At 42.7% G+C, this 26,828-nt stretch overlaps 4 protein-coding genes across 4 annotated transcripts; 2 read left to right on the plus strand and 2 right to left on the minus strand.

Annotated features, from left to right (window-relative positions):
* Nucleotides 1-453: 453 nt before the first annotated feature.
* LOC141667980 (small ribosomal subunit protein uS4y-like) lies at nt 454-3,072 on the plus strand. The gene is made up of 3 exons (XM_074474635.1): nt 454-610; nt 1,181-1,562; nt 2,720-3,072. Exons 1-3 carry the CDS (start codon nt 583-585, stop codon nt 2,901-2,903), a joined length of 594 nt encoding a protein of 197 aa, XP_074330736.1. The 5' UTR covers nt 454-582; the 3' UTR covers nt 2,904-3,072.
* Nucleotides 3,073-6,239: 3,167 nt separating this feature from the next.
* On the plus strand, nt 6,240-8,767 carry LOC141668702 (uncharacterized). Its single transcript, XM_074475683.1, has 3 exons — nt 6,240-6,354; nt 7,477-8,039; nt 8,129-8,767. The coding sequence occupies exons 2-3, from the start codon at nt 7,527-7,529 to the stop codon at nt 8,666-8,668; spliced, it is 1,053 nt and encodes a 350-aa protein (XP_074331784.1). The 5' UTR covers nt 6,240-6,354; nt 7,477-7,526; the 3' UTR covers nt 8,669-8,767.
* Nucleotides 8,768-10,134: 1,367 nt separating this feature from the next.
* Nucleotides 10,135-10,691, minus strand: LOC141665425 (uncharacterized). The gene is made up of 2 exons (XM_074471410.1): nt 10,457-10,691; nt 10,135-10,367 (listed from the first exon to the last, which is right to left on the minus strand). Exons 1-2 carry the CDS (start codon nt 10,689-10,691, stop codon nt 10,135-10,137), a joined length of 468 nt encoding a protein of 155 aa, XP_074327511.1.
* Nucleotides 10,692-12,737: 2,046 nt separating this feature from the next.
* LOC141665426 (uncharacterized) lies at nt 12,738-13,328 on the minus strand. The gene has a single exon (XM_074471411.1). It carries the CDS (start codon nt 13,326-13,328, stop codon nt 12,738-12,740), a length of 591 nt encoding a protein of 196 aa, XP_074327512.1.
* Between the last annotated feature and the right edge of the window lie 13,500 nt (nt 13,329-26,828).

Below are 26,828 nucleotides of genomic sequence, written 5' to 3' on the forward strand. Positions count from 1 at the left end.
GGATGAATTTTCGAGAAAAAAGGAGGCCCATTTAAAGTCCGCGGTTTGGCCGGGTTTTTTACCAGGTTAGACTTTTTGGGCTTTTTTCCGGATCGGATCGGATTTCGGGTTTCGGATTTTTTAAACATCTCTAGTCTAAGACATAGAGAAGAGAAGACGAGAGAGGACAAAACACGTAAGATGAGAGAGTTTCTTAACTTTTTAAACATACACAGACAGTAAACAACATCATATTTTTTTGTTTAATATTGTTCACTCCAAATTATTTATTTTGATTAACATTTTATAATACATATTAAGTGTAGATCAAACTTCAATGAAATCAAATTGCACCAATTATTTTATTTATTATGTTTAAAAAGTCATATAATTATTTTAAGCACCATTTAAAACCAGAGACAACGGACATGGGCCGATTTTGATATTGGCTAGCAAGAAAAGCCCAAATTCATAAATTAGTGTATGGGCTTAGCCTTTTAGGTTTTAAGGTTTCCGAGGATACAACAAAAATATACCTTTCATTTTTATACCCTCTGTTGCTCTTCTTCTTCAGATCCTGACGGCAGCGCCAACACAGTAGCTATGGTTCACGTCAACTTTTATCGCAACTGTAAGCTCTCTCCCTCCCTCTCTCTCCCTCTCTCTAAGCATCTTCTGTTATTAGGTGACCTCACTTCACCTCCGTGTAATGTAATAATTTAATACATACATTCATGTCAGTGGTCAAATTAGGTTTGATTTTTCCCAATTATGTTCGTGTGTTCATTTGAAACTAATTAGATGTATAACACAGTATTGTAAAGTATTATTAATTGTTCTGATCTTGTTATATATGTATTAAATTATGTTGCAAATTGTTTAGGTCACCTTATCCGGCAATTGGTTGACAAATAAAACAAATGATTTGTTTAAAATAAAACAAATGATTTGTGTAACAACAATGATATTGTACAACTTATCTAGCAATGTTGTGTAATTTTTGACAGAGGTAGTAATATTACTCGGAAATTATTGAATTGTTAATTTTTTCAAAACTGGTGCCTAATTTGACCATACGGACCTAAATGTTATATTTTTATACCAAATGTGAGATATGCTCCTTGAATGTTTATAAATTTGAAAGCTGAAAATGGCCTGCTACGTGATATTTTCTTATGCGCACTTTCTTTTTGTGTTTTAGACGGAAAGACATTCAAAAAGCCTCGTCGTCCATATGAGAAGGAGCGATTGGATGCTGAACTTAAGCTGGTTGGAGAGTACGGGCTCCGATGTAAGAGGGAGCTCTGGAGGGTTCAGTATGCTCTGAGCCGAATCCGTAATGCTGCAAGGAATCTTCTGACCCTTGAGGAGAAGGATCCTCGCCGTATCTTTGAGGGCGAGGCTCTTCTTCGTAGGATGAATAGATATGGGTTATTGGATGAGAGCCAGAACAAGCTCGATTATGTCTTGGCTTTGACTGTGGAGAACTTCTTGGAGCGCCGTCTTCAGACACTTGTGTTCAAGACTGGCATGGCCAAGTCAATTCACCATGCCCGTGTTCTTATTAGGCAGAGGCATATCAGGTAACGGAATCATTATTGCGCTTTTTTTTAAATAGATTGAATTTTAAGCCCAGCTACATTTTGTGAGTGTTCTAGTTCTGGAGTTCGATTAATATTTATTATTATGAAATGAATTTAGGACTTATTATTTTAGTGAAACAGATATATTTTACTTGGAAATGGTAGACTATAGATTTTTATTTACAGGGGGGAGCCTAGTGTCTGCTTATTTAGCAAAAGAGAAAACACTCAAGTGTCTGCTTTATATTGGAATTGCAAGTTTTTTTAAAAAAAAAAATTATTTATGGCTTTTGATCTTATTTGGTGAGGGGGTGTGGTATTTCTTTTACCCTCTTTCGGCTTAGGGAAGTTGTCATGCATGCTTGTATACTTCATTCCGTCAGTTTATTTTCTGCTTCTTGTGAATTGTTACTTGGGAAAAATCTGATACAATTTAATGAGGTGTTTTCAGTGTGATTCTTTCATGGGGAAATATTAAGAGCAGGAATATGTTAAAGATGAAAGCATTGAGAAAGACCGACTGGAGAGCGTGACTTGCCAATGGTCGACTAGTCGGTTGACTAGGTGGACTAATCGGTCGACTTACCAGTCGGTCGGCTAATTCAAAATCCAATCAAAATTTAAAATTAAAAAATTAAAAAAACTTTAATAACCTACCAGCAACAATCAACATGCTAATTTCAACTAATATATTTTTATGTGGGTGTGTTTATGTATGTATAAATTGATTGAAATAGAATATACATGAATCTGTTTATATATTTGAATTGTCAGCTTATCGATGTGAGTATATAGAAGGGAAAAATGATATGTTTGTGTTAACATATCTATTTTGTGTACATATGAGTATAAAAATGTTAGACTTTTGTTCTGGGAAACAACCATGGATGAAAGTCAAATGTGTTCTAAGGCCAAAGAGTCATCATGCTATAGTTAGTTTACTAGAAAACTGTGTAGGTCAACCATATATACTTATGCAGCGTATGTTTGACCAGTACACATTTGGTTTGTTTTTTATCCACCTACGTATCTTGAGTGGAGAGAGTGGAGTATGGGACACAGTCATGCTTTATTTCATTTATTTTCCCTATTTAGGTTTGTTGTGACTTGTGAGATATTTAAAAGGTTTTGGGTTCTGACTGTATTTAAATAATCAGGGTTGGAAGGCAGGTGGTGAATGTACCCTCATTCATGGTGAGGGTGGACTCACAGAAGCACATTGATTTCTCTCTTACTAGCCCATTTGGAGGCGGGCGTCCTGGAAGAGTGAAGAGAAGGAACATGAAGGCAGCATCAAAGAAGCAAGCCGGTGGTGATGGAGATGAGGATGACGAAGAATGAGTAGTTCATTTTGGCATGGACTTGTAAGATGTTTTGTTTCAGATCCTCCTTTAAAAAACTTAGTAAATCTTTTGCAACGCATTATGGGATATTCGGGTTTAGGAACTTTATGATATAAGTTTTGTGGCTAGTAAAGGCTGTTGTCATGTGATATTCAGTTACCTGGTAATCATGTCTTCTGCTAAATTATTCAGTAAACATTATTTCCAATCTTACATTTAACTTTCGGAAATATATTGTCAACTACAAATCATACCTAAGACGACAAGTAATGAGAAGGTATTGATTAGTCTGTTTACAAATTACGGTTTTGTAAGTATCATATAAATGTCAAAGTTGCTAATTATCTAACTTGCGGCCACGTTGACACTGCAAAGAGGTCGAGTAGAATGATCATGAGTGATCGTGTATATCTCATGACTCAGGCTATAAAGATACGAAAATGACAAGCCGCTGGCTGGTTTTGAAACAGGTGAGTAATTAAGATTTTTAGTTTAGTGTTAGAGTAGTGCGATTCTCGTGTCCCATAAACAAGCCCACTTTGTTTGTTTCTTTCAGGATTTGATTTATAAATTTCTCATTACATGGCACGCCCGCATTTGCCTCTTATCCCTTGCGTTTACACTCCAACTCTTATTTTAATTTTCCCCTAAACTCAATTATCATGGATCTCGTAACTCACGGTTTTTGAAGTTTGACCCGCAACTGCCTTCACTTCCATTTCTTATTTTACGGTACTTCTTCTGTTTGTGTATATACTTTCACAAATGGTACAGTTCTGTTCGTAGTTAGCTTTGGTTTCAATTTCTTTTTCTTTTTTGGGTTGTTGACATTACTTACATATATCACTCATAGTGACACGATATAAACAAGTCGTTAGCAAAAACAATGTTAAACAAGTCATTAGCAAAGTGAGTTGATAATTGTACAAGTTTCTTAAGACACAGGATTTGGCTTTGATTCATTTCTTTGTGTTCAAAAGGTCGTGTATCCAAATTCATTTTTATGTAATTAACAACAAATATCAGATGGTACAATAATTTTCTTTGCGAATTTGTATGTGAATTTTCCTTTATACTTCTTATGATTTGTATCAGAGGTACAAACATAACTTCCAAAAGAATTTCCAAAATATACATGGTATATTTTAATTGGTGGGACTTGTTACATTGATTAGCAATTAACCAATCACAAAACAACACCTCATTTTCTGGGAATATTTTGTGAATTATTTTTGGAACCTCTAGAATTACTCTTTTTACTCGGCGATTTTTGTGATGTTTTTACTCGATAATTTTTGTGATACTTAAGATAAATCACAGTCCTTTTTTTAAATTTAAAGCAAATTTTATCAATAATCGGAACAAACCCCTGATTTGAAAAATAAATAAATTAGTTAAATAATTAACTATTTTATTTTCGAATTGCTTAAGTAAGTGAATATAAATATGTTAAAAATTAAAATTGAAAATAACAATTTGCCCAGTAATTCAACCCGCATTTCTCTTAAAAACAATAGCTTCACCCTCTCATAAATTTCGTGAATAATTTTGGGCGACTTGTTGAACTATATTTGTTTTAGAAATAAATGGGAAAAATAAATAAATTTGATAATGACAGTAAGTGGGATAAATAAATGAGGGATAGAGATATAACGTAAGTAGGCCATAGTTACGGTGTTGAAGTGGCATAGTTTGTTTGGAGTCTTCTTGGCACCACAAGTCTATTGTACTTGTTTGAATCAGCCACACACGCGTCACTCCTCCACACCTTAGTGTTCAACACGATCTCCAGGTGTAAACACCATAATATTTTCCATATTAAACAATAAAAATCAAAATTAAAATGAAAGACAAACTCCCGTTCACTCACTCCTCTATATAAACACGCATTCAGCCACTTGTTGTGCTCAACATTTCATGTTCATACAACCATGACAGTAGAAGCTGTTACAAAACCATCCCTTCCATCCCGCAAAAATAATGTCGAATTTGTGTCAGGTTCACGGGACGTGTCCCATCTAGACAGCTCTAATTCATCGCCCGATCATGATCGGGCCACTAATTTCCACGCTAAGTGGAAGGCACATGATCATGATCAGGAGAGTGCATGTTCATCACAAGACATAGAGTCTCCGAGATCTGTGGTGAGGAAATGGCCTGCAGATGTGCATAGTCAGGTTTTGAGGATTCGAGAGGAAGATACACTTATTGGAGAAGATGTTGCCGACAATGTGAAGATTTATAACGATTGTCGTTACAAGAAGATGGATCATGATCATGTGTTCATCTTATCACACAGCCCCATCCACCGTCCTGCTTCGCCACTTAGCCGATCAAAATAGGTCACTCAGGGTCTCAGATTAAAACTCTTGCACGCTGTATATATGTCTTTTCTCACTTTGTACATCTCTCTTGATGTTTGTGTGTGTTAAAATTTTGCAGATTCAGTTTTCTGATTATGATATCGATCAACGTTTGAAATCTTAAAAATACTGTTGCCACGGCGCTATGATTAACTATTGTATCTTCTAGAAAACAACAAGATCAGTTATATCTTTCAATTCTAAAAAAGTAATCATCTCAAATTCCAAGTACAATACAAAACCAGAACACTTCAAAGAAGTGAGCCAGACAAGTATAATTAATGTGAACCTGCAATTTTCTGTTTTCAACTTGTGTGATTAATTAGACAAAAACATCACCTACTCAAATCGAATTATCAAACTATACAAGTCAAATTGGTACGATCAAGTATGATTAAATTATGCGTATATTATATGATAAGCTTACTATATTATATTATTAAGACTATAATTTTAGAAGATGATCTCTTTACTTTAATTTGTCAACCTCCTCATTTGAGGAGGTTGTTGTTTTATATTTATACTAAGTCTCAAATGAGCCTTCTTGGGCTTTACATTATGTTTCACAATTATTCTAATTATAACTCGTTTGGGCCGTATTGTCTTTGTTCCAACATTTGTCCCCCTCTCAATTTGCGCAATATCTTTAGATTTGTGTTTTTCTACTTCTTCGCTTTTGCGCTTTGAGACTTGGAATTTTGCTTCGGTACTTGAATGAAGTTAGTGATCGGATAGGGGTATAAAATGAAAAAGACGATAAGAGAAAACAAAAACAATTGTAAACTTAAAATAGAAGTGGAATATGTGTACTAAAAAAGAAAGAAAAACAATGTTTTTTGTTTATTGTTATTTACAAATGCATTTTATTTTATGCATATATTGTATATATATATATATATTAATTAATTCTTCTTTTTTCTTTCCTCTTTTTTTTTGAAGCGTATAAGCATTTTGGCTTTTTGTTTTCTAGGGATTTGTTGATTTGGAGCTCAGACTGTTCAGTTTCCTTCTTTTTCAACAAAACCGCGGAACCTGCCCGGAGATTCTCATTCCACCTCACACCCTCGGTTATTGTAACTATCACCTGTAAGTTCATTTCTGCCTCTTATTGTGTTATTTTTGCTTTTGCAGTTTATATTTCTCGATTAGTCTGTTTGTTTCTTCGTTCAATGGATCATTCTAACTCTTCTTCTATCCGTACCACTTCCGATCGAGATCCTGGTAAGCGACCCCTCGAGGAAGGTGACCAAGAGTCCTTCATGAATCTAAATAATTTGGAGATTCCCGACTTAGAGCAGTGTGGGTCCTTCGACTTTATGAACGAGGATGAGTTCTTGGGAAATGTTCCTACGAGGCCTCTTCCCTCGCCTCCCCCGAGTCCCGGGACTTTAGAAAAGAGGCGACGGGTTGTTAAAGATAGTCTTCGTGTAGGTAGAGAGGAGTTTCGGGGGAAAACCAGCTTGAATTATTTGAGTCACTATATTACAAAAGACCCTCCGTTGGGTAAATTGAAGTCGTATGTGGATCTGTCGAATGGCTATTGTTATCGGGTACCGACAGATGACGAGCGTGTGTGGATGATGCCAAAATTTGGGATGCACGGGATACCGATGATATTTTTCCATTTCGGTCTTCGGTTGCCTATGCATCCGTTTTTCTTAGCGATGTTCGAGGCTATTGGATGTGGGGTTAGTCAGTTAACGCCCAATTCCATTGCACAGCTAAGTGGGTTTGTCGCTCTTTGTTGCGATAGAGATAGGGTTCCTTCTTTTAAACTTTTCTTTTGTATATATGCTGTTAGGTATCACGACGGGCAGGTTTATTTTGACTGTCCTTATAAAAGAGTTAAGATTGTCAGTGTTCGGTCTTCTAATTCTGGGTATCATTCTAAATGGTTGTACTTCGGGGGGACGACTTGGAATTTGTAAAACCTTGAGGGAAGGTGAGCCAACTTACCATCGATTATCTAAATAACCTCGAGAAGTGCGACGCAAGTGATTTGAACGAGTTTCATGGGTTGAGGTCGGTGTATACCCATCTTCAGCTAAATGTCCCCGATTTTTTGGAGATGCATGATTGTAAGGAGGGATTTCCATCGACTATTCATTTCTGTTGCTTCTTATTATTATTGCTTGTCATTTTACTCCTTCTTATCCTCCCCTTTTTATTATTGTGGATCTTGTACTGATGATTTTTGTTTTATTTCAGTGGCCGGAGCCTCCTTGTAGAGAGTTTTGAACGGAGGAGTTAGAAAAGAAATGGATAAGGCTATGATGTTGCTTCTTCAGCGTGCCTCGAGAAAAAATGCCGATGGAACCCACCCTGGTACATCAAGGGTCGGGGGGTCGACTGTTGGTCATAGTATATCTATCGAGCTGTTGGATGACCAGGGAAACAAGGTTATGGAAGATCCTGGGAGGATTGTGTCTGATGCTGAGCCTGCTGAGTTGAATCCTCGGAAGAGAGGCCGTCGGGAGTTGGAGGATGTTGGTATGGGCGCGGGTGAGTTTGTGGAACCGGCCGCGACGGGTAGTGGGGTGAATAAGACCATCACTCTGGTCAACAGTCGAGTTTTGATGGCTGGAACTACTGATCCTCGATCTAGGAAGGAGCCGGTGAGGGTCGAGATTAATCCAAACGAGCGTTGGACAGGAGGGACGACTGTGCCATTGAGGGCTTTCAACATTTTTCACCTTCCTCAGGATGCGGTTGCTTTTGATGGGAGACGTCGTGATGACCTTGCTGACAGATGTAAGAGTCGGGCTGGAAGGGTACGTGAAATTTGTTTCTGTTTACTATTTTTCGTTGAGTTTCCCTTGTTTCTTTTTATTTTAATCTTTGTATTCGTGGATTGTGGCAGTTCCTCACGGATTTTATGCATATTATCGAAGAGTTCCGAGCTGATGGTAATGACGAGGCTCGTAAGAAGCTGGAGGCTGAGATTGTGGCTCTTAAGGCTGAAAAGAAGAAGCTCGGGTCGAGCTATTCGGAGTTGGATAAGAGGTCGGTGGATTTGATCACGGAGAATACCGCGCTGTGGAAGAAAGTGAGTGAAATGGAAGTTGTGGGGCAGTCGATGAGTGCCAAAGTCTCGGAGCTCGAGAGAAGGCTTTCTGAGGTAGAGAAGGAGCGAGATGATTTGAAGGGGAAGTGCGAGGGCTTGGACCGTCACGCTGAGGGCATGGAATCCTCCTATCGTTTGATTGTTGAGGATAATTCTAGTTTAAAGACGGAAGTGCAGAAAGGGATCGAGGATATCGTGAATGCCCTTGGGGATGGTTATGGGCGTTGTGTTGCCCGGATGCAGGGAGCCGGGTACGATACCACGAGGCACTCCTTCGAAGACTACATTGCCGACCTTGCTGCCTCGCAGCGCGATGATCAGACCGACAAGCCTTGAAGGCGGGGAATGCCCCGTAAATGATGTATGAATTTGAATTTTAAGTTTCTGTTGTTTTAAGACAATGTTTCCTGATTGATGCTATGTTGTTTGTCGTACTTTGAATGAGGCCTTCGTGACCTTAGACGTTTTTATGATATTCGATTATCTATTTGGTAATTTTTATGTTAGTCTACTAAAGTTTTTTTGTGATAGGAATTTTAAGTGTAAGGTTTTCGTACCACTTGTCTTTCACTGGGATGCATTGCCTCTGGTTTGTTTTTGAGTCTGTTTGCGTAGTGTTTAATTGTTTGTGTAAGAATAATTTGCATGCGGAGGGATCGATTATTGCTCGTCGTTCGGGGATACATATGTTATTTTGTACTTGGAGTCTAATGGGATACATCCAACTTATGTTGTTGTTTTTTTTTGAGGAAGCAGAGGATGAATTATGATACTTTCGTAAAGTAATTTTGAAAGCTTTTATAACATAAAATCCCTCAATGGGGGTCTCATAACGACCCTCATTGCATCGAGGGTTGGTTTTTGGTAGGGCCATGTGGCCTCGAAGTTTCAATCATTACATAGAGAGTTAATCACTAGTAAAATTTCTTGAGGTGGATACCATTCCAGGCATTCTTAATTGGTTGACCATCGAGGTACGGGAGCTCGTAAGTTCCTGTGCTAATGACCTTCGACACCTTGTATGGGCCTTCCCATGTTGGTTTAAATTTTCCTGAGATTGTTGGCTGTGATGCGGCGGAGTCTCAAAGGACGAGGTCTCCCACTTCGAATCATTTATTTTTGACTTTTTTGTTGAAGTACCTTGCCGTCTTCTCCTGTTGTGCGATCATGCGAAGTCTAGATTCTTCTCTTGTTTCTTCAAGTAAGTCATTGTGAAAGCGTAATCCTTCGGTAGTGAGAGAAGGATCGAAGACCTCGATCCTCAGGGAAATCAGACTAATCTTGATAGGAAAAATAGCGTCGACGCCGTACGCGAGACGGAAAGGTGTTTCTCCTGTTGCACTTTGAGGAGTTGTTCTGTAGGACCACAGCACATTAGGGAGCTCATCAACCCAACAGCGGGGAATTTCTTCTATTCTTTTCTTTAACCCTTGTAAGATGGTTCTGTTCGTCACTTCTGCAAGGCCATTAGCCTGTTGGTATGCAACCGAAGCTTTGATGTGCTGGATTTTCAAATCGCTTAAAGCTTTTTCGAATTGTGCGCCTACAAATTGTGTCCTTTTATCCGAGACTAAAATCCTTGGAATTCCAAATCGAAACACCACATATTCCATAAAAAATTCAATCATCTCTTTTTTTCTGATCTTGGAGAGAGGTTTTGCTTCGACCCATTTCGTCGCGTAGTCGACTGCAACCATGATGTATTGGCACTGACTTTTAGACTTTGGGAAGGGCCCCATTATATCGATTCCCCATTGATAGAAAGGGCAAGGGGCGAGGACCGAGTTGAGCTCTGTTGTGGGTCAATGACTCACGTTCATATGTCGTTGGCATGCCTGACATTTGCGGACGTAACTTTCACAATCTTTTTGGAGTGTGGGCCAATACATCCCCTGTCTCATGATTTTAAGAGCTAGGTTCTTTCCCCCGAGATGTTCGCCACATATTCCCGTATGAACCTTGAGGATTGCTTGATCGGCCTCTTCTGGACTTAAACATCGGAGAAGTGGTTCAGTTAAAGCACGTCGATACAACACTGAGCCGACCGTGCAATAGTTCCTTGCCTTAAACATGATAGCGCGGGCTTCACTTTTTTCTGTGGGAAGTTTGTTTTCTAGGATGTACTTGAGAATAGGGCTTCGCCAGCAGGATTACTCTGAATGTTGCGGACCATCAATATGTCGATAGCGGGGGATTTCAGGCTGTCAACATATACTGGGTCGAGGTTCATTTTCAAATTAGACGAGGCTAACTTGGCGAGGGAGTCAGCCCACTGATTTTCTATTCTATCAACATTTGAGAGTTTCCGGGAGGAGAATTTCTTGAGCAGATCTTGTGTCATTGCAAGGTATTTAGCCATATTTTCATTGTGAGTCTAAAACTCTCCGCTTATTTGCTTAACTACCAGCTGGGAATCGCCAAATATGTCGATAATATCTATCTCAAGGTTTGTTGCCAATTTTAATCCCGCAATTAATGCCTCGTACTCGGCCACATTATTTGTCGCTTGAAATTCGAACTTAAGGGCTTGCTGGACTTTTAACCCTTCTGGGCTAATAAGAATTATCCCTGCACCACCAGAATTCGAGGTCGATGATCCATCAACAAACAATAGCCACGGTCTTAGCTGGGCTTCCTCGGGATCTGACCCTTTGGTCTTGAATTGGCATTCTGCTACAAAATCTGAGAGGACCTGAGCCTTTATGGCTGTTCGTGGTTTATACTCAATGTAGAACTGACTTAGTTCGATGGTCCATGCGGCGAGCCTTCCTGTCATATCGGGTTTTTGCAAGATTCTTTTGAGTGGCGCATTTGTCAACACGTGTATTTCCCTTGCTTGGAAATAGTGTCGGAGTTTCCTTCTTGCAATGACCAAGGCGTACACGAGCTTTTCGACCTGAGGGTACCGAGTTTCAACATCACGCAGTGAGTGACTAATGTAATACACGGGAACCTCTCTTCCTTCGTCGAGTCGGACAAGGACGACTGCAACTGTTTCGTCGGTTGCCGACAAATAAATGTGCAGAGCTTCGTCTGGGATTGGCCTAGTGAGGATGGGAGGATTTGTTAAAAATGCTTTGAGTTCCGTGAAGCTTGATTTGCACTCATCGTTCCATTCGAATGGTGTTGACCTTGAAGCCTTTTTTATGGACGATTGAGGGATAAATCTTCGAAGGGCTCATATGCAACCTGTTAGCTTTTGCAAGTCTTTGATGGATTTTAGATCATCCATTTCAAGGATGGCCTTTGTCTGTGCGGGGTCGGCTTCAATGCCTCGCTGTGTGATCAGAAATCCCAGAAACTTACCGGATGTAAGCCCAAATGAGCATTTGTTAGGGTTGAGACGCAAGTTATGCTTCCGGGCATTTTCAAAGGTCTCACGAAGATCAAGCGAGTGGTTAAAGGCGAGTTTGGACTTGGCTATCATGTCGTCGACATAGATTAACGTGTTTTTCCCTATTTGCGAGCCAAAGATTGTGTCCATCATCTGTTGAAAAGTTGCGCCAGCTTTAACCAGCCTGAAAGGCATGACCCGATATCCGAATACTCCTCTGTGAGTAATGAATGCCGTTTGCTTCCAGTCACAAGGATCCATTTTAATCTGATTGTACCCTGAAAACGCATCCATAAAGGAAAGGAGTTCATTTCCTGCTGTAGAGTCGATCAACTGATCGATGTTTGGGAGTGGGTAGAAATCTTTGGGGCATGCTCTGTTAATGTCAGAATAGTCGACACACATTCGCCACTTTCCGTTGTGTTTCTTGACTAAAACGACATTGGAGATCCATGCGGGGAACTGGACGGACTCGATGAATTTAGCTTCGAGGAGCCGGTCAATTTTTTGATCGATAGCTGCCCTCTTTTCGTCGGAGAATATTCGACGTTTCTGCCGTACTGGAGCAATGTTTTTGTTGATGTGGAGGGAGTGGCGTGCGACGACCTCGAGAATTCCCGACATGTCTTTCGGGTCCCAGGCGAAGATATCGGTGAATTCTCTAACAAGGTTAATGATCTCTTATTTTAAATGTTCAGGGAGTCCTTTTCCCACCTTGGTTGTCTTTGTTGGGTTGCCAATGACCACTTCGATCTCCTCAGTCTCTTCGGCAGGAAAACATGAATTCTGACTTGTAGGTTCAATTGAGTCGCGAGGGTCGATCTCGAGTATCTGGTTGACTCCTAGATCATCCTCCCCCTTTTTCTTTGGGGAAACTGTTGTCAGGTAGCACTGTCTCGCAGTCGCCTGATCTCCAATCATTTCTTTGACGCCGAAGTCGGTGGGAAATTTCATCTTCAAATGGGAGATTGAAGTTATTGCTTTTAAGGTAGTGATTGTACTGTGACCTAAGATGGCATTAAAGCTGGAGGAAGCACTGATCACATGAAATTTAATGACTTTCCAAACCTGTCAAGGTGGTAAGCCAAAGAGAACTGGCATATCAATGGTTCCTACTACATGGACCTCATTTCTGATAAATCCGTACAACGGTGTTCGAGAGTTTTCGAGCCGTCGATCTCCGATGTCCATTCGCGAAAAGGCATGATGATAGAGGACATCGACAGAACTACCGTTGTCGACCAACATCTTTTTCACGGTAATATTTCCTACTCGAGTTGTGATGACGAGAGCATCTTGATGACCCTCGATGAGTCCCGGATGATAATCATCATCAGAGAAGGAAATGACCGGGGTCGGATTCGCACGAGGGCGTTTAACTGTCAAGGGATTAATGTTGAAGACTTCTCGAGCATATGTTTTCCTGGAGTTGTGAGAGAATTCTCCGGAAGCTGCTCCCCCGAATATGACGTCGATGACCCGATCCTCTTGATCTCGATGATGATGTCTAGTATTGTCCTCTTGTTGTACGTAATGTACTAACTGTCCCCGACGAATCTTTCCCTCTATGAGGTTGCTAAGTTGAAAGCACTGTTCTATAGTGTGACCAGTATCCTCATGATACTCGCAATATCTGGAACTGGGGGGTCTTCCAGCCTTCATGGGCCTCGGTGGTCTGTAGTCTGGCTCTGTCTTTAGAACTTCCAGAATTGTGGTCTTCTCTGTGTTCAATTTAGTGAACTCTTTTTCTGGTCGAGTGCGGGGCTGTCAGTCCCTTTCCCTTCTGTCCCTCGGAAAGCGATCATCCACACGTGGCGGAGGTGAACGACGGCACTCATGGCGTCTTTCTCGCACGGGAGATCGCGGGCTATAGCTACGACGACGTTCATGCCTTGAAGAGCGTCGAGGTGACTGAATGCAGCTCACTGCTTCTTGGAGCATCACACGATGTTCGATAATTTGGAATGCTGCTTGGAGAGTCTTTGGCCTTTTTTCGAAAATTTCTTCTAGGAGTAATCCATGTCGTGACTTATCGATGCCTGCTGTTAAGAAATTGACGACCATTTATTCAATTAAATCTGGAATCTCGGTGATCTCTTCCCTAAATCGGGTTAAAAAGCTGCGGAGGCTCTCACCTGAGCGTTGATGCATTATCATCAAAGATGCTGTGACCTTGATGCCTTTGTAGTTATTGGAGAACCGGGCTTGGAATTTGCTTTTTAAGGTTGCCCATGAGTCGATGGATCGAGGAGGCAAATTGTTATACCATCGGAGTGTTGTGCCTTGAAGGCGTGTAGAGAAAAACTGACAACGGGCGATTTTAGAGTGGCAGAAGAAAGTCATTCGTCCGTCGAATGTGTTGAGAAATGCCAACGGGTCTGAAGATCCGTCGAAGTAATCGAGGGATGGGGTTTTTAATGTCCTATCGATGCGCGCTTTCTCAAGGACGAGGGATAAAGGGCTTTCAGAGACAGTTTCGAATCCTGATTGATTCCTCATGATGTTACACATTTGTGCGATTTCTTCTTGCATTTTGGCAAATTCTTCATGTGATATGGACTCTGTAGACTCAGTTTGGCGCGAAACCTCGGCGGATGACACTATCCGCTGTCGACGTTCACGTGGTTGTGAATAGGTCGACTCTGCTGATGGCTCATATTCATATTCTACATCATCGTCTTCATCATAAAATTCATCATCTTGCTCTTTGTTTTATATTGTTGTTTGTTGGAGCTCTCGACGGAGATGGTGAATTTCACGCTTTCGCTCGAGTTTGGCCTGCAGCCTCCGAGTCTCACGTTCTAGCAATTCTAGCTCTTCATCTGAATCAAATGGTTCTTCTGGTTCTTCCGGATTTTCTTGGTTTCGAGCCTTTAGCTTTTCTTTATTTTCTAAATGTAGTCTCATGTCGCTTGAGAGAACCTTCTTACCTCTGGAGGTTTGTATTCTAAAATGCTGATCTGAGACGGATTTCCTCTTCTTGTCTCTTTGACGTGTATCTTTCAAGCTCTCCGGCTGATCCTCAGGAGGGCCTTCAGGTGGAGAAAACAAACATTTTGGCTTTAACGCCGACTGCTTAGGAAGCTCACGGCCATCGAAGGTCGAGGGGTCGGCGACAATTTCTGCCGTCAACTCCTTCACTTGAGTTGGTCCGGCTGTTCCCGGATCAAGCTCTTCCAAAATCATTTTCCGGTTGGATCTGTAAAGCAAAGCTCCTTCTAGCGCCAAATGATAAGCCTACAATATTATATTATTAAGACTATAATTTTAGTAAATGATCTCTTTACTTTAATTTGCCAACCTCCTCAAATGAGATTGTTGTCTTATATTTATACTAAGTCCCAAATGGGCATTTTCTTACAAAATGGGCCTTCTTGGGCTTTACATTATGTTTCACAATTATCCCAATTATAACTCGTTTGAGCCGTATTGTCTTGGTCCAACATTATACTTTCACCTGACAAATAAATTGTTACTACTTAAGATTTGTGCAGAAACATAATAATACTTAATTACATAACACTTGTAGCTTCCATGTAATAAAAAAGAATGTCTATTATAAAACCCAAAGTAACAATTAATCAATCAGGACGTCTTTACAAACCGGAAGCATAAAATAGATTAACTAAATCCAAAACCATAAATAGAGCATAAAATAGATTAACTAAATCCAAAACCATAAATAGATAAACTAAATCGTAAACAATTTAAATATCCTGGTATCTTTTTCTAACTAACATCTTCAATTCTTGCTGATAAGTATAAAAGTCATTAAAATTTTTGAACAAAGCATGGTCCAGCAACTTGCTAATTTTTGTTGTAGCCGGCGTATGAAGACAAAAGTAGACAAAATCTTGCAACAATACCGGTAAGTCAAAAATCGGAAACGGTTTCTTCTTCCCACGATATAACCTACAAGCCAATTCTGCTACCAACAAAATATCAATAGACGAAGCTATATCTTTTGTTATGCCCAAAAATTGGTATAAACAATATTTAGATTAAGATTAATATAATGGGCAGAATTAAAGGAGAAACGCCTGAAATCTAGGGAAAAGATGAGATTGACTTTCCATAAATAGAAGGCGCGCCCTAAGAACGCGCCCCATTGATTGAATAGCTGATTGACAGTTGTGGTTATCATGTTTTAAAGGCGCGCCCTCCAACAGGTGAAGGAGGCGCGTCCAATTATCGAGAAGAAGGAGATAATTCTCTTAACTGAAACCTGTAGTGTAAGTGAGCCTTAGGGCGCGCCTAGAGCAAGAAAGACTCTTTGGACGGGTTGTTTGGACATGATTGCTTTGGCAGACTTGCTTGATTTAGACAGAATTGGAACGAGCCCTAAAGATGAATAGTTTAGGGCGTGCCCTATGATGAAAAATGATATAAGAAGAGACCAAAGGCTGGTAACACAGGGCAGTGCCAACATATAGAGATGTTAGGGCGCGCCTTGACCTTCTACTTGAACATATAAATATAGCTTTTATGTGCTGCTTGGATGGATTCTCTGGAAGACTCAAGGAAGATGGAGAATGTTATTACTAACTTATTTGATGCAGGTACTCTATTGAAGAACTCCTTCCTGTAGTATATCTGCAGGAAAAGCGATGTCCGTGGTCAGAGACCTCCAGGGGTATGCCTGGACTGAAGGCCTCCTTCTGTAGTCAATGGGTGTCCTCATTGGGGATGTGGGGTAAAATCTGGTGTGTGCTTTGGGAGCTCTGTCTCTGTAGTCAACGGGTGTCCTCGTTGGGAGACTTTGGAGTATCCTGCACTTTGCACCCAAAAGTTTGGGATCACTTGTCCTGTAATCTGGTAGGGGCTCCTTATCGGGGGACAAGGATGCATCCAATATTTGGGGTGAATCACGGCTATACCTGCGTCCATGGACTAGAGAAACAGCTGGTAGCGGAGGGTTATCCTTGGCCAGGGAGATGCCTCATCCATGAAGTCTCGAAGCTGTGGACGAGCCTTGGGCCTTTGTGGTTGGGCCTCATCGGCGGACATTCCTAAAGCTAGTAGAAGACGGTTTCCAGTGGGTTTCCCATTGGGCCTCGGGATAAGAAATCTAAGCCCATTAGGTTTCTTGTTCCCCAAGAACTACGTGGGCTTGATCCCCTATAAATAGGGGTACGTAGGCACATTATAAGGGGTCAGAAGCGAGAGCGTAAAGGAGCCACCACTAACCCTAATCAATCTCAGCCCCCAATAATCAACACCACCAAACACTGTTCATCTTTTCCGACGAATACTGTTCATCGGATCCACCGACTATTGTTCACGTTTCCGACAAACAACCACCATCACAGATCTTGTTTCCGGCTACGAACCTAAAACTTTGTTGATACCAAATTCCTCCATCAACAAATTGGCGCTAGAATGAGGGGGCCGAACAAGATCTACATCTGGGAGGAAGAATGTCTCAATATCACGATGCAGGTTTTTACGATGGAAGTTCTGAAGAAGATTCCGATCATGGCTATGAATATGAACCCTACGTTTCGCCCATGATTGACCATCCCACACCGGATGTTGGAGTACAGCCGCCTGTGCTCATCAGCAACGCCGACTTGCTGGAACAACTGTATCGCATGGGTGACGCTTTGAATGGTTTCGATTCAAGGTTAAGCACCGTGGAACGGCGCAAGGGCAGGAGGGGTCTTCGCCACAACCGAGCGGCTCAGGCCCCTGGAAAAGCACCCATGATAGATAGGGATGTCTCGGCCGGCCATGGCCACACTGAAAGAGGGCGTGTGCCGATAACCCCGCGACGCCTGGACTATTCTAATGACACGTCCCCGATCGTTGAGCTAGTGGAAGAAGATGCTGATGGACGGGAAATTCTACGAACAGATAACCGGGGAGCCACCCATCCGTACCGCTCTGGACGTAGTCTCGAGGAACGCTGTCAAGCGGAGTCAATGCCGGAGAATCAGCCACGAGGTTTCGCAGCTCTGAAAGATCGCTTGGGGATTCACTTGGGCGATGATGATTTGAGAATGGTGTTACTTGAATGGCAGAGAGAAGCTGATCGCGGAGATATGACGCCCCATGATACAACGTGTGTGCCCCTAAATTCCCAGGAAAATCGAGAGCGGCACCGCGATCCAACGCGTGTGCCCCTGAATTCCCAGGAAAATCGGGAGCGGCACCGCGATCCAACGCGTGTGCCCCCGAATCCCCAGAAAAGTCGGGAGCGGCACCGCGATCATGAGAGAGCTCCTCCCCGCAGATCGCTGGATCGATATGGACGTGGGTATGGAAACGATCGATGGAGAAGGCCTCAATAGAGAGGAAGAGGTGGAGGCCGAGGCAGATATTTAGACGGATACCATCGTGGCAATTACCGCGGACACCTTGATTCCCGCTGGAATAACCAAGCAGATGGCTATGATTATGTGAAACATGATGATCCCAGGAATATAGAAAACTATGGTCGCGGTACGGTACGAGGCCGCGGCTAAGGTGGGGAAGAGAATCAATGGAGAAATCAAGAACAAAATCCTGAAATAATTGTAATACCTGAAGACGCCCAGAATACAAACCAGCAGCAAGCCCCTCCCGGGGGGAATCAAGTGGAAATTCCTCCTTTGCAACCCCAAGGTCCGCAGCCTCAAATGCAGACCATTCCCGGTGTGGGAACTTTCAATGTAGGAGATCTGAAAAGGCTACTTAACCATCTCGAAGGCAGGGTGACGGCTACAGCTGAAATCCCTTCCCCATTCTCGACATCAGTAAGGGATACACAATTGCCGGCCGGGTATCGCAACACTACTAGCGATCTCTGTTTCCACGGAAACTCAGATCCGGTAGAATTCCTGGGTCGTTTTAACATAGAGATGGATGTGTACCAAGTCCCGGACTTGGCTCGATGTCGTCTCTTGGCGGCAACCTTTAGAGAAAGTGCCCAGCAGTGGTTTCAAAAGCTCGGGCCAGGGGTGATCACCTCGTGGGATCAGATGAAGAATTTGTTCTTAACTAAGTTCCAAGCCGCGATGAGATACGCCCCCTCTATCACAACTCTTGCCAATGTTAGGCAAAGGGAAAATGAAAGCTTAACATCGTACTTCAAAAGGTTCAACGCCGAGTCTACTAGCGTGAGGGGGGCATCAGAAGAAGCCTTAAAAAGTTTCCTGATCGCAGGATTAAGGGTTGGTTCAGATTTTTGGAAGCACTTGCAAGGGAAAGATCCGGCCACTCTCGCAGATGTCTTCGCTTTGGCGGAATCCTTAAAGCTATAGAACAATCTTTGGCAGATGTACAACCAACCTCACAGTCGAGTCAGAGAAACAAAGGAAGGAAGAGGGATAGGTCACCAAGCCCGAGATATCGAAGGGATAGTCGAAGCCCAGACCGGATAAATACAGCAAGCACAAGGAGGGGATGGAGCCCTCCCTCAAACTATGACTACAGGACAAGCCGGTACACACCATTGGTCGCATCTATCGACCATATCTACGAGGTAAACAGAAATAAAGGGCTATTTAGAAAACCTGAAGCTTTATCATCATGGCAAAGCAAAGACAAGAAAAAATATTGCGAATACCATGAATCATCTGGACATAACACACACGAGTGCCGACATTTAAAAGACGAAATCGAAGCGCTTATCAAAGAAGGATACCTTGGAGAATGGGTAGTCAAGGAAGTAAGGAAGCACAAGGACGACAGGACAAGGGAAGAGGAAAGACGAGCCCCACGCGGGACAAACAATGATACCCCGGAGGAAAATAAATTTATCAGAGATGGCAGTATCCGAACAATCTACGGGGGAGATCCCAGAATGGAATACAGCAACCGAGCCTTGGCAAAATACGCTAGGGAAGCCCGGTTCAGGCCTCTCACAGATATTCATAGGGTGGAAACCCGGCCACCCACGTTGTTTAAGGGTGAGTCCATGAATATCACTTTCAGAGAAATAGATGCCCGATGGGTATATCACCCGCACAATGATGCGTTGGTTATTTCCATCCAAATCGGTACAAAGAATGTCCATAGAGCCTTCGTGGACAATGGAAGCTCAGCAAACATCCTCTATTACAGCACCTTCAAAAAGATGGGACTGCCTGATCAGGATATGTCGGGGGAAGACTCGTGGGTCTATGGTTTTTCAGGTGCAGGAGTTAGAGTCATGGGGTCAATTTAGCTCCCATGTACACTGGGGGAAAGCCTACTGTCGGTGACAATGATGCTCGAATTTAAGGTCCTGAATCAGGAATCGTCCCATAACGTGTTATTGGGATGACCTTTTCTGCGGGAAATGAGAGTCATCACTTCAATTCATCACCTAACTATCAAATTTCCATCAAATTTCCAATGCCGAATGGAGTGGGAAGTATCAGGGGTTCCTAATATGACTCACGGGAGTGCTACAGGCAAGCAATGAAAGGTTTCAGAAAAGACTCCCACGCCGATGATACTCCGGACGTGGATCGGGAGAAAAGCGTTGAGCAACCAACCGAGGAAATCCGAGTCCACTATTATGTTGAGCAAGAAGAAGAACATCCCTCTGAGTTGCCCTCGATAATGTTGTACTTGGAAGACACAATCAGAATTGAGATGATGGAAGAAAAAGAAGAGGCGATGGATACCATAGTCCAAGCAGATTTCCATGGGGAACGTTTGGAAGGAAGATTTGATGTCTTGCAAAGCCTCGAACAGGGTGATGCCATTCCTCTTGCAGGAGCACCCTCGCCCGCGAAACATATTGAAAAAATTGATGACTCTACTACGCAAGGCACACCTCCTGAAGGGGATGCACCCTCTCTACAAAGCCAGGAGATCTATAATCCCCTTGACTTGGATCCCCGGATACCAATGCCGACGGAAAAGATGGGGCCAGCAGAAGATACGATCGAAATCCCTGTTGATGAAAAAGACTCGAGTAAGGTTCTGAGAATAGGGTCCCAATTGGCACCAAGATTAAAGGAAAGTCTTTCAATATTTCTGTTGGCAAACCTTGATGTATTTGCATGGAGCCATTCTGATATGATGGGGATTGATCCAGAAATAATGTGCCACCGATTGAATATCGACCCCAAGCATAAAGGGGTTCGACAAAAACGAAGGGCCGTAAGTGGAGAGAGAGCTACAGCCCTAACAGAAGAAGTAAAAAGGCTCCTAGAAGTCGGACTAATTCGAGAATATTTTTACCCAGAATGGCTAGCAAATCCGGTATTGGTAAAAAAGCCCAACGACAAATGGAGAACGTGCGTGGACTTCACCGACCTAAATAAAGCATGCCCAAAAGATAGTTTTCCCCTACCAAGAATTGATCAGTTGGTCGATGCCACGGCGGGACATGCCCTGCTCAGCTTCATGGACGCATACTCCGGGTATAACCAGATCCTTATGTATGAGCATGACCAGGAGCACACCTCCTTCATCACTGATAGAGGGCTTTACTGCTATATCGGAATGCCATTTGGTCTGATCAACGCCGGTGCCACTTACCAAAGGTTGGTAAACAAAATGTTCAAGAAGCAGATAGGGAAGACTATGGAAGTGTATGTGGATGACATGCTCGTGAAATCGAAAAGGGCGGAAGATCACATCGCCGACTTAACTGAAATGTTCCATATCCTGAGAAAATATAGGATGAAACTAAACCCACAGAAGTGCGTGTTCGGCGTAGAATCGGGAAAATTCTTGGGATTCATGGTCAATGACCGGGGAATTGAGGCCAACCCGGCAAAAATAAAAGCTCTGCTAGACATGAAATCTCCCACCAGTGTCAAACAGGTAGAGAGTCTAACAAAAAAGATCGCGGCCCTAAATCGATTTGTGTCAAAGTCGTCGGATAGGTGCAAAGAATTCTTCAAAGCGATCAAAGGGAGAGGGAAGGATTTTCTGTGGACCCCTGATTGTGAAGAAGCTTTTTTGAAAATCAAAGAACAACTGGGAAATCCGCCGATGTTGGCCAAGCCAGAAGACGGAGAAACACTAATTCTGTATTTGGCGGTGTCAGAATATTCCGTCAGTGCCGTCTTGGTAAAGGAAGAAGCAAGCCACCAGTGGCCTGTATACTATGTAAGCAAAAGGTTGTTGGATGCGGAAACCAGATATACCAACATAGAAAAATTAGTGTACGCTCTTATTCTTGCGACACGAAAGCTAAGACCGTATTTTCAGGCTCACCGAATAGAAGTTCGCACCGCTTATCCGCTCCGCCATATTTTACATAAACCCGAATCGTCGGGAAGAATGTTAAAATGGGCCATAGAGCTAGGGCAATTCAATTTAGAATATTGTCCACGCACGACAATCAAAGGACAAGCGCTGGCTGATTTTGTACTTGAGTTTGATGCAGAAATTGATGATAAGGCCATAGTGCCGGCAGAACCAACCTCGCAAGAAAGTCATCAGGATGAAAAGAAGCAGGAACTCCCCCACCCATGGTGGACATTACATGTGGACGGGGCTGTAAACAACAGCGGGTCAGGTGTCGGGATAGTCTTGGTTACTCCGGAGGGGCACCGCTTGATGAGTGCTATCCATTTCAAGTTTCATGCTACCAACAATGATGCTGAGTATGAAGCCTTGATTAACGGTCTGAAGTTAGCTCTGGAGGTAGGGGCCGTGAATTTGATAGTTCGAAGTGATTCCGAATTAGTTGTCAATCAAGTCAACGGAGGATTCCAAGCCCGAGGACCGCAGACAGAGCTGTATATGAGATGTGCAAAACGCCTACTGGGAAAATTTTCAAGTACCAGACTGGAAAGTGTTCCGCGAGAAGAGAATAGTAATGCGGACGCTTTGGCCAAGATGGGTTCACAGATGGACAGCGTTCAACTTGGACAAATCCCTTTGGGAATCCAGGAAGTTCCAAGTATCCCAGAGGTGGAGGTGTTTCAAACGCAAGAAATCCCACAAGAAAACTGGATGACCCCCATCCATAACTATATTCAGTCAGGGGCTGTACCGGAGGATAAACTACAGGCTCGACGTCTTCGTTACCAAGCCGCAAAGTATGTCGAGTATGACGGGGTACTATACAAGAGAGGATTTAACCAACCACTGTTACGTTGTGTGGACAGGGAAGAAGGAAATTATATTCTCAGAGAGGTGCATGAAGGGATTTGTGGCAATCACTCGGGGGGTGGTTCCTTGGCATTAAAAGTGCTCAGACAAGGGCACTACTGGCCGACTATGAGGGAAGATGCTTTCAATTTTGTCCGGGCTTGTGATCGTTGCCAATGGTTCGCCAACTATTCCAACGTCCCGACATCCACCATTACCTCATTAACAAGTCCCTGGCCTTTTTCCATGTGGGGGATTGATCTCATTGGAGAGTTACCCAAAGCAAAGGGGGGTGTGAAATACGCCGTGGTAGCTGTGGACTACTTCACCAAATGGGCAGAAGTCATGCCACTAGCCACGATCACGGCAAAGAAGATAAGGGATTTTGTGTTCAACTCCATAGTAAGTAGGTTTGGTATTCCTTACAAGCTCATTTCAGACAATGGAAAACAATTTGATAGTAAGGAGTTAAGGAAGCTCTGTGAAGACTTAAAGATTAAAAAAGAATTTGCCGCGGTTTATCATCCGCAGAGTAATGGTCAGACAGAAGCCATAAACAAAATCATAAAATATACCTTGAAGGCAAAGTTAGAAGAAAAGAAAGGGGATTGGCCAGAAGAAATGCCTATGGTCCTTTGGTCTTACAACACGACACCTAGGACGACCACAGGTGAAACCCCTTTTCTGCTAACCTACGGGTATGAGGCCATGGTTCCCGTGGAGGTAAGAGCAGGATCTCTACGGAGAGATGCGTTCGTCGAGGAAAATGCAGAACTTAACCAGAGGCTCCACTTGGATCTGCTAGATGAAACCCGGGCAAATGCTCAATTGAAGCTCGCTGCGTACCAACAAAGGGTCGCAAGGTATTTCAATAAAAAAGTAAAACTCATACCATTCAAGGTTGGAGACCTCGTGTTGCGAAAGGTTATGCCTAACACTAAGATAGCTCAACACGGGGTGCTTGGAGCTAATTGGGAAGGACCGTACAAAGTCAAAGCTATACTCTGGAAAGGGACCTATCGCTTAGAAGATCTGGATGGTAAACTTATTCCTCGAGCATGGAATGCAGAACATTTGCGGAAGTATTATCAGTAGGGTGTGGTTGTGTCCCCCTTGTTTCCTTGTTTTAATTCTTATGTAATAGGCTAGTAGCAAATAAATTCCTCCTAACCTCGGGGGTAGTACACATGACTGCGAACCTCGGAACTAGCAGAAGGAAGAAATTTTTTTCTTTTTTCAAATAATTTCCCCATAGAGCATAGTAGCCATGGGACTGGTGTAATTTACCCACTAGAGCGCGTTATCAACAAAAGAGAAAAGTTACTTCAAAAGTTACTGTATTTGCTTAACATAAAAATTCTCATCTGAAAAACATCAATGGCGCGCCCTATAAAGAGGCGCGCCCTATTTGATAACTCCTGCTTTATGATCATGACAGATATAGTAGACAAAGATGAAGGAAATAAGTGCACATGGTCAGCAAAGTAAGACTCAGGGAAAAAACTCACTGAAATAAGGCGCGCCTATTGGACCAATAAGTCAACTAAAATATGGCAAAGGTACTAATGGAAAGAAACACAATGACAAACTTTAAGATCACACAAAAATCTATAAGGGCGCGCCATATAGTAACATACTCCATGGAAACATATGGCTGCCAAGGGAAAAATCAAAGTGACTTAACAAATTTTTGAGTAAAGATGAAATTAACGAGTCATACATGCAAGACTAAAAGAGTAGCAGAAAGAACAAGTCATACAACTTTGCACAACATCAAAAGAGGGTTGGCTCCTCATAAGTATTTGAAATTTAAAACTGTAAATGATTAAGGCGCGCCTTGGGACTGGTCTATTGGAGGAATAGATTGGAGAGGGACAGTTGGATCAACTTCAGGCGCGTCCTTGGAGACTTCCTCTTGAGGCGCGCCCTCCCCTTCTTCTTCTTCTTCTTCCAATCCAAGCTCTACCCTCCTTGCCTTGATTTCAGTGGCATGCTCCTTTTTGAATTCCACCATCTCAGCAACAGTCTCCTCCCCAAACTTCTCAAAGGAGTAGTCAGGATCATTGGCCACAAAGCCCACTCTGTAGAAGTGAAAACCATTGGCAAATGCCTCATCAGATATCTCCCTCTTTTCATCAGGCCAGCCTAGCTTCTGTTGCTCCTCAAAATATTCAATCCTCAAGTTGGCTGCACCCAGCTCAGTGTGGAGAGAGGTAGCCTTTTTGTTGGCAATCTCTAGCTGGGAAGTAAGATTGGCCACCTTATCCTTGAGAAAAGAGATCTCATAATCCTTAACTTTAATGTCCTTGGCATGCAGAAAGTCTTTGTCTTTGAGGGTGTTCCTCAAAATATTGTTATCCCCCTGCAGCCTCTCCAGGCGCGCCCCCTCTTCCAGTAGCTTATCCACCACTCGAGTGGAGTGGATAAACAATTGGCAAGATGCCTTTATTGAAGCACGAGCTGCGTCTCCCAAATCCATGGCTTGCCATTGCTCCACTTCTTCATCTGAAACATGAAGGGAACCCATGGGGCCAAGAGCGTTCAGGGCAGCAGATGAGATGGAAGGCGCGCCCTCTGCTCTTTGCCTCTTAGGCGCGCCCTGCTTTTCTGTGAGGTCAATGATGGGCCTCTTTTGAGCAGGTGCAGTTTGAGGGATGGAGCCAGAAGTTGGAACAGATGCCTGTGCAGCAGGAGCATCCTTCTTCGATTTGGGCCTAGGCTTATCACCAGGGCGCGCCCCAAAATACTTGGGGATTCTTGGAGGAGCCATTTCTGCACAAGACATAAAGATATTAGTTAGACATGACAGTCAAATATGTTGAATAATGTAACAAATAGGATCAATTGATAGAGACAACATTGATAAACATGAGTAAAATACTGCGCCTAAAGTAACAGGGCGCGCCTTAAAGACGCAAAAAGAATAAATGAACGAAAGTTTTTCTATCCAGTATGGCAATGGAGAGTTAACAAAAAAGAAAAAAAAGAAGTAAGACGCGCCAATAGTGAAAAGGCGCGCCTTTATATTCTACAGTGAATGAACCTGAAGGATCTTGGTCTTGTAGGGAGCCATCCCCTGTTTCCTCTTCTTCTTCTTCAGCTTCTTCGCTGTCTAGGTCAATAACACGAGAAACAGGAGCACCCTTCCTAAATTTTACGTATTTGCACTTCATTCCTACTTGGTCAGAAAGGATCCCTACTCGCATCAAGTTGGAACGAGTGACTAAGGTTTTCAAGTTCCACCTGTCAGAAGCCACTCTAAGGAGGGCTTCAGCTCATTTTTTGGGCTCGCCTTTAAGGGGTTTTGAAGCTGGTCTGTCTGAAAAAGTATAAGGATGAGAAAAAAATGTAAAAATAACACAAGGGAAAAGACAAAAGGGCGCGCCCTTACTTGGTGACTTGTTGAACCTTATCCTTATTCTGGGAACGTCATACATGTAAAAGAAGTTCTCTTTCCAACCTTTCTCATGGCTAAGCTTGCCAGAAGAAAAACCCTTCTTGTTATGTTGCTTGTCCACCACCAGATAGTAGTACCCATGATCAGATTTCCTTAGATTGAAAAAATAAGCAACTTCTGCCATTGACGGTTGAGGAAAGCCCAAGTCCATATAGAGGATAAACAGAGCCAGGATAAACTTGTAGCTGTTGGGAGATAGTTGAAGTGGAGCAACATCATACAGTTCTATCACTTCCCTAAGGTAGGGGTGTAAGGGCGCGCCTATACCCAAAGATACCAGCTTGGGGCTGGTCACCATTCTGGGAATTTTAAAGTTTTTCCCATAATTAAATATATGGGGCCGCATCATGCTTAAAGGGCGCGCCCGTATGCCCTCCATGTCATAAAATTCCATAAGCCATCCCAGTTGCTCATCTGAACAAGCTGAGGACAGGCCCACGCAGAAAAGCTTCCCATGCTCCTTCCTAAAACGCTTCCTCACAGCTTCAGTACATGGTTCAAATTCATCCCAGTCAAAATCTAATTCACTATCAGAAACTTCCTAGTGGTGGAAAGGGATTGGAGAAGGTTCGGGAGAGGTGGAAAATTGGAAGGACTCCTCATCAAAGAAATTTTCCTCATCGCGAAGAGGGGACGCGCTCGCTTCAGGCGCGCCCTCAGAAACAGGGGACTTAGGCGTGCCCTCT

Source organism: Apium graveolens, chromosome 6 (assembly GCF_009905375.1).
Source record: "Apium graveolens cultivar Ventura chromosome 6, ASM990537v1, whole genome shotgun sequence".
In the NCBI taxonomy this organism is placed as follows: domain Eukaryota; kingdom Viridiplantae; phylum Streptophyta; class Magnoliopsida; order Apiales; family Apiaceae; genus Apium; species Apium graveolens.

What these genes read in the sequence shown, in the direction of transcription:
- LOC141667980 (XM_074474635.1), top strand. Translation starts at nt 583, where the DNA reads ATGGTTCACGTCAACTTTTATCGCAACT. An exon ending in CGTCAACTTTTATCGCAACT is followed by an intron (nt 611 to 1,180) that starts GTAAGCTCTCTC and finishes TTTGTGTTTTAG; the next exon opens with ACGGAAAGACATTCAAAAAG. An exon ending in ATTAGGCAGAGGCATATCAG is followed by an intron (nt 1,563 to 2,719) that starts GTAACGGAATCA and finishes TTAAATAATCAG; the next exon opens with GGTTGGAAGGCAGGTGGTGA.
- LOC141665426 (XM_074471411.1), bottom strand. Translation starts at nt 13,328, where the DNA reads ATGAAGGCTGGAAGACCCCCCAGTTCCAGATATTGCGAGTATCATGAG.
- LOC141668702 (XM_074475683.1), top strand. Translation starts at nt 7,527, where the DNA reads ATGGATAAGGCTATGATGTTGCTTCTTCAGCGTGCCTCGAGAAAAAAT. An exon ending in GTAAGAGTCGGGCTGGAAGG is followed by an intron (nt 8,040 to 8,128) that starts GTACGTGAAATT and finishes GGATTGTGGCAG; the next exon opens with TTCCTCACGGATTTTATGCA.
- LOC141665425 (XM_074471410.1), bottom strand. Translation starts at nt 10,691, where the DNA reads ATGGCTAAATACCTTGCAATGACACAAGATCTGCTCAAGAAATTCTCC. An exon ending in TGGCGAAGCCCTATTCTCAA is followed by an intron (nt 10,368 to 10,456) that starts GTACATCCTAGA and finishes CGGTCGGCTCAG; the next exon opens with TGTTGTATCGACGTGCTTTA.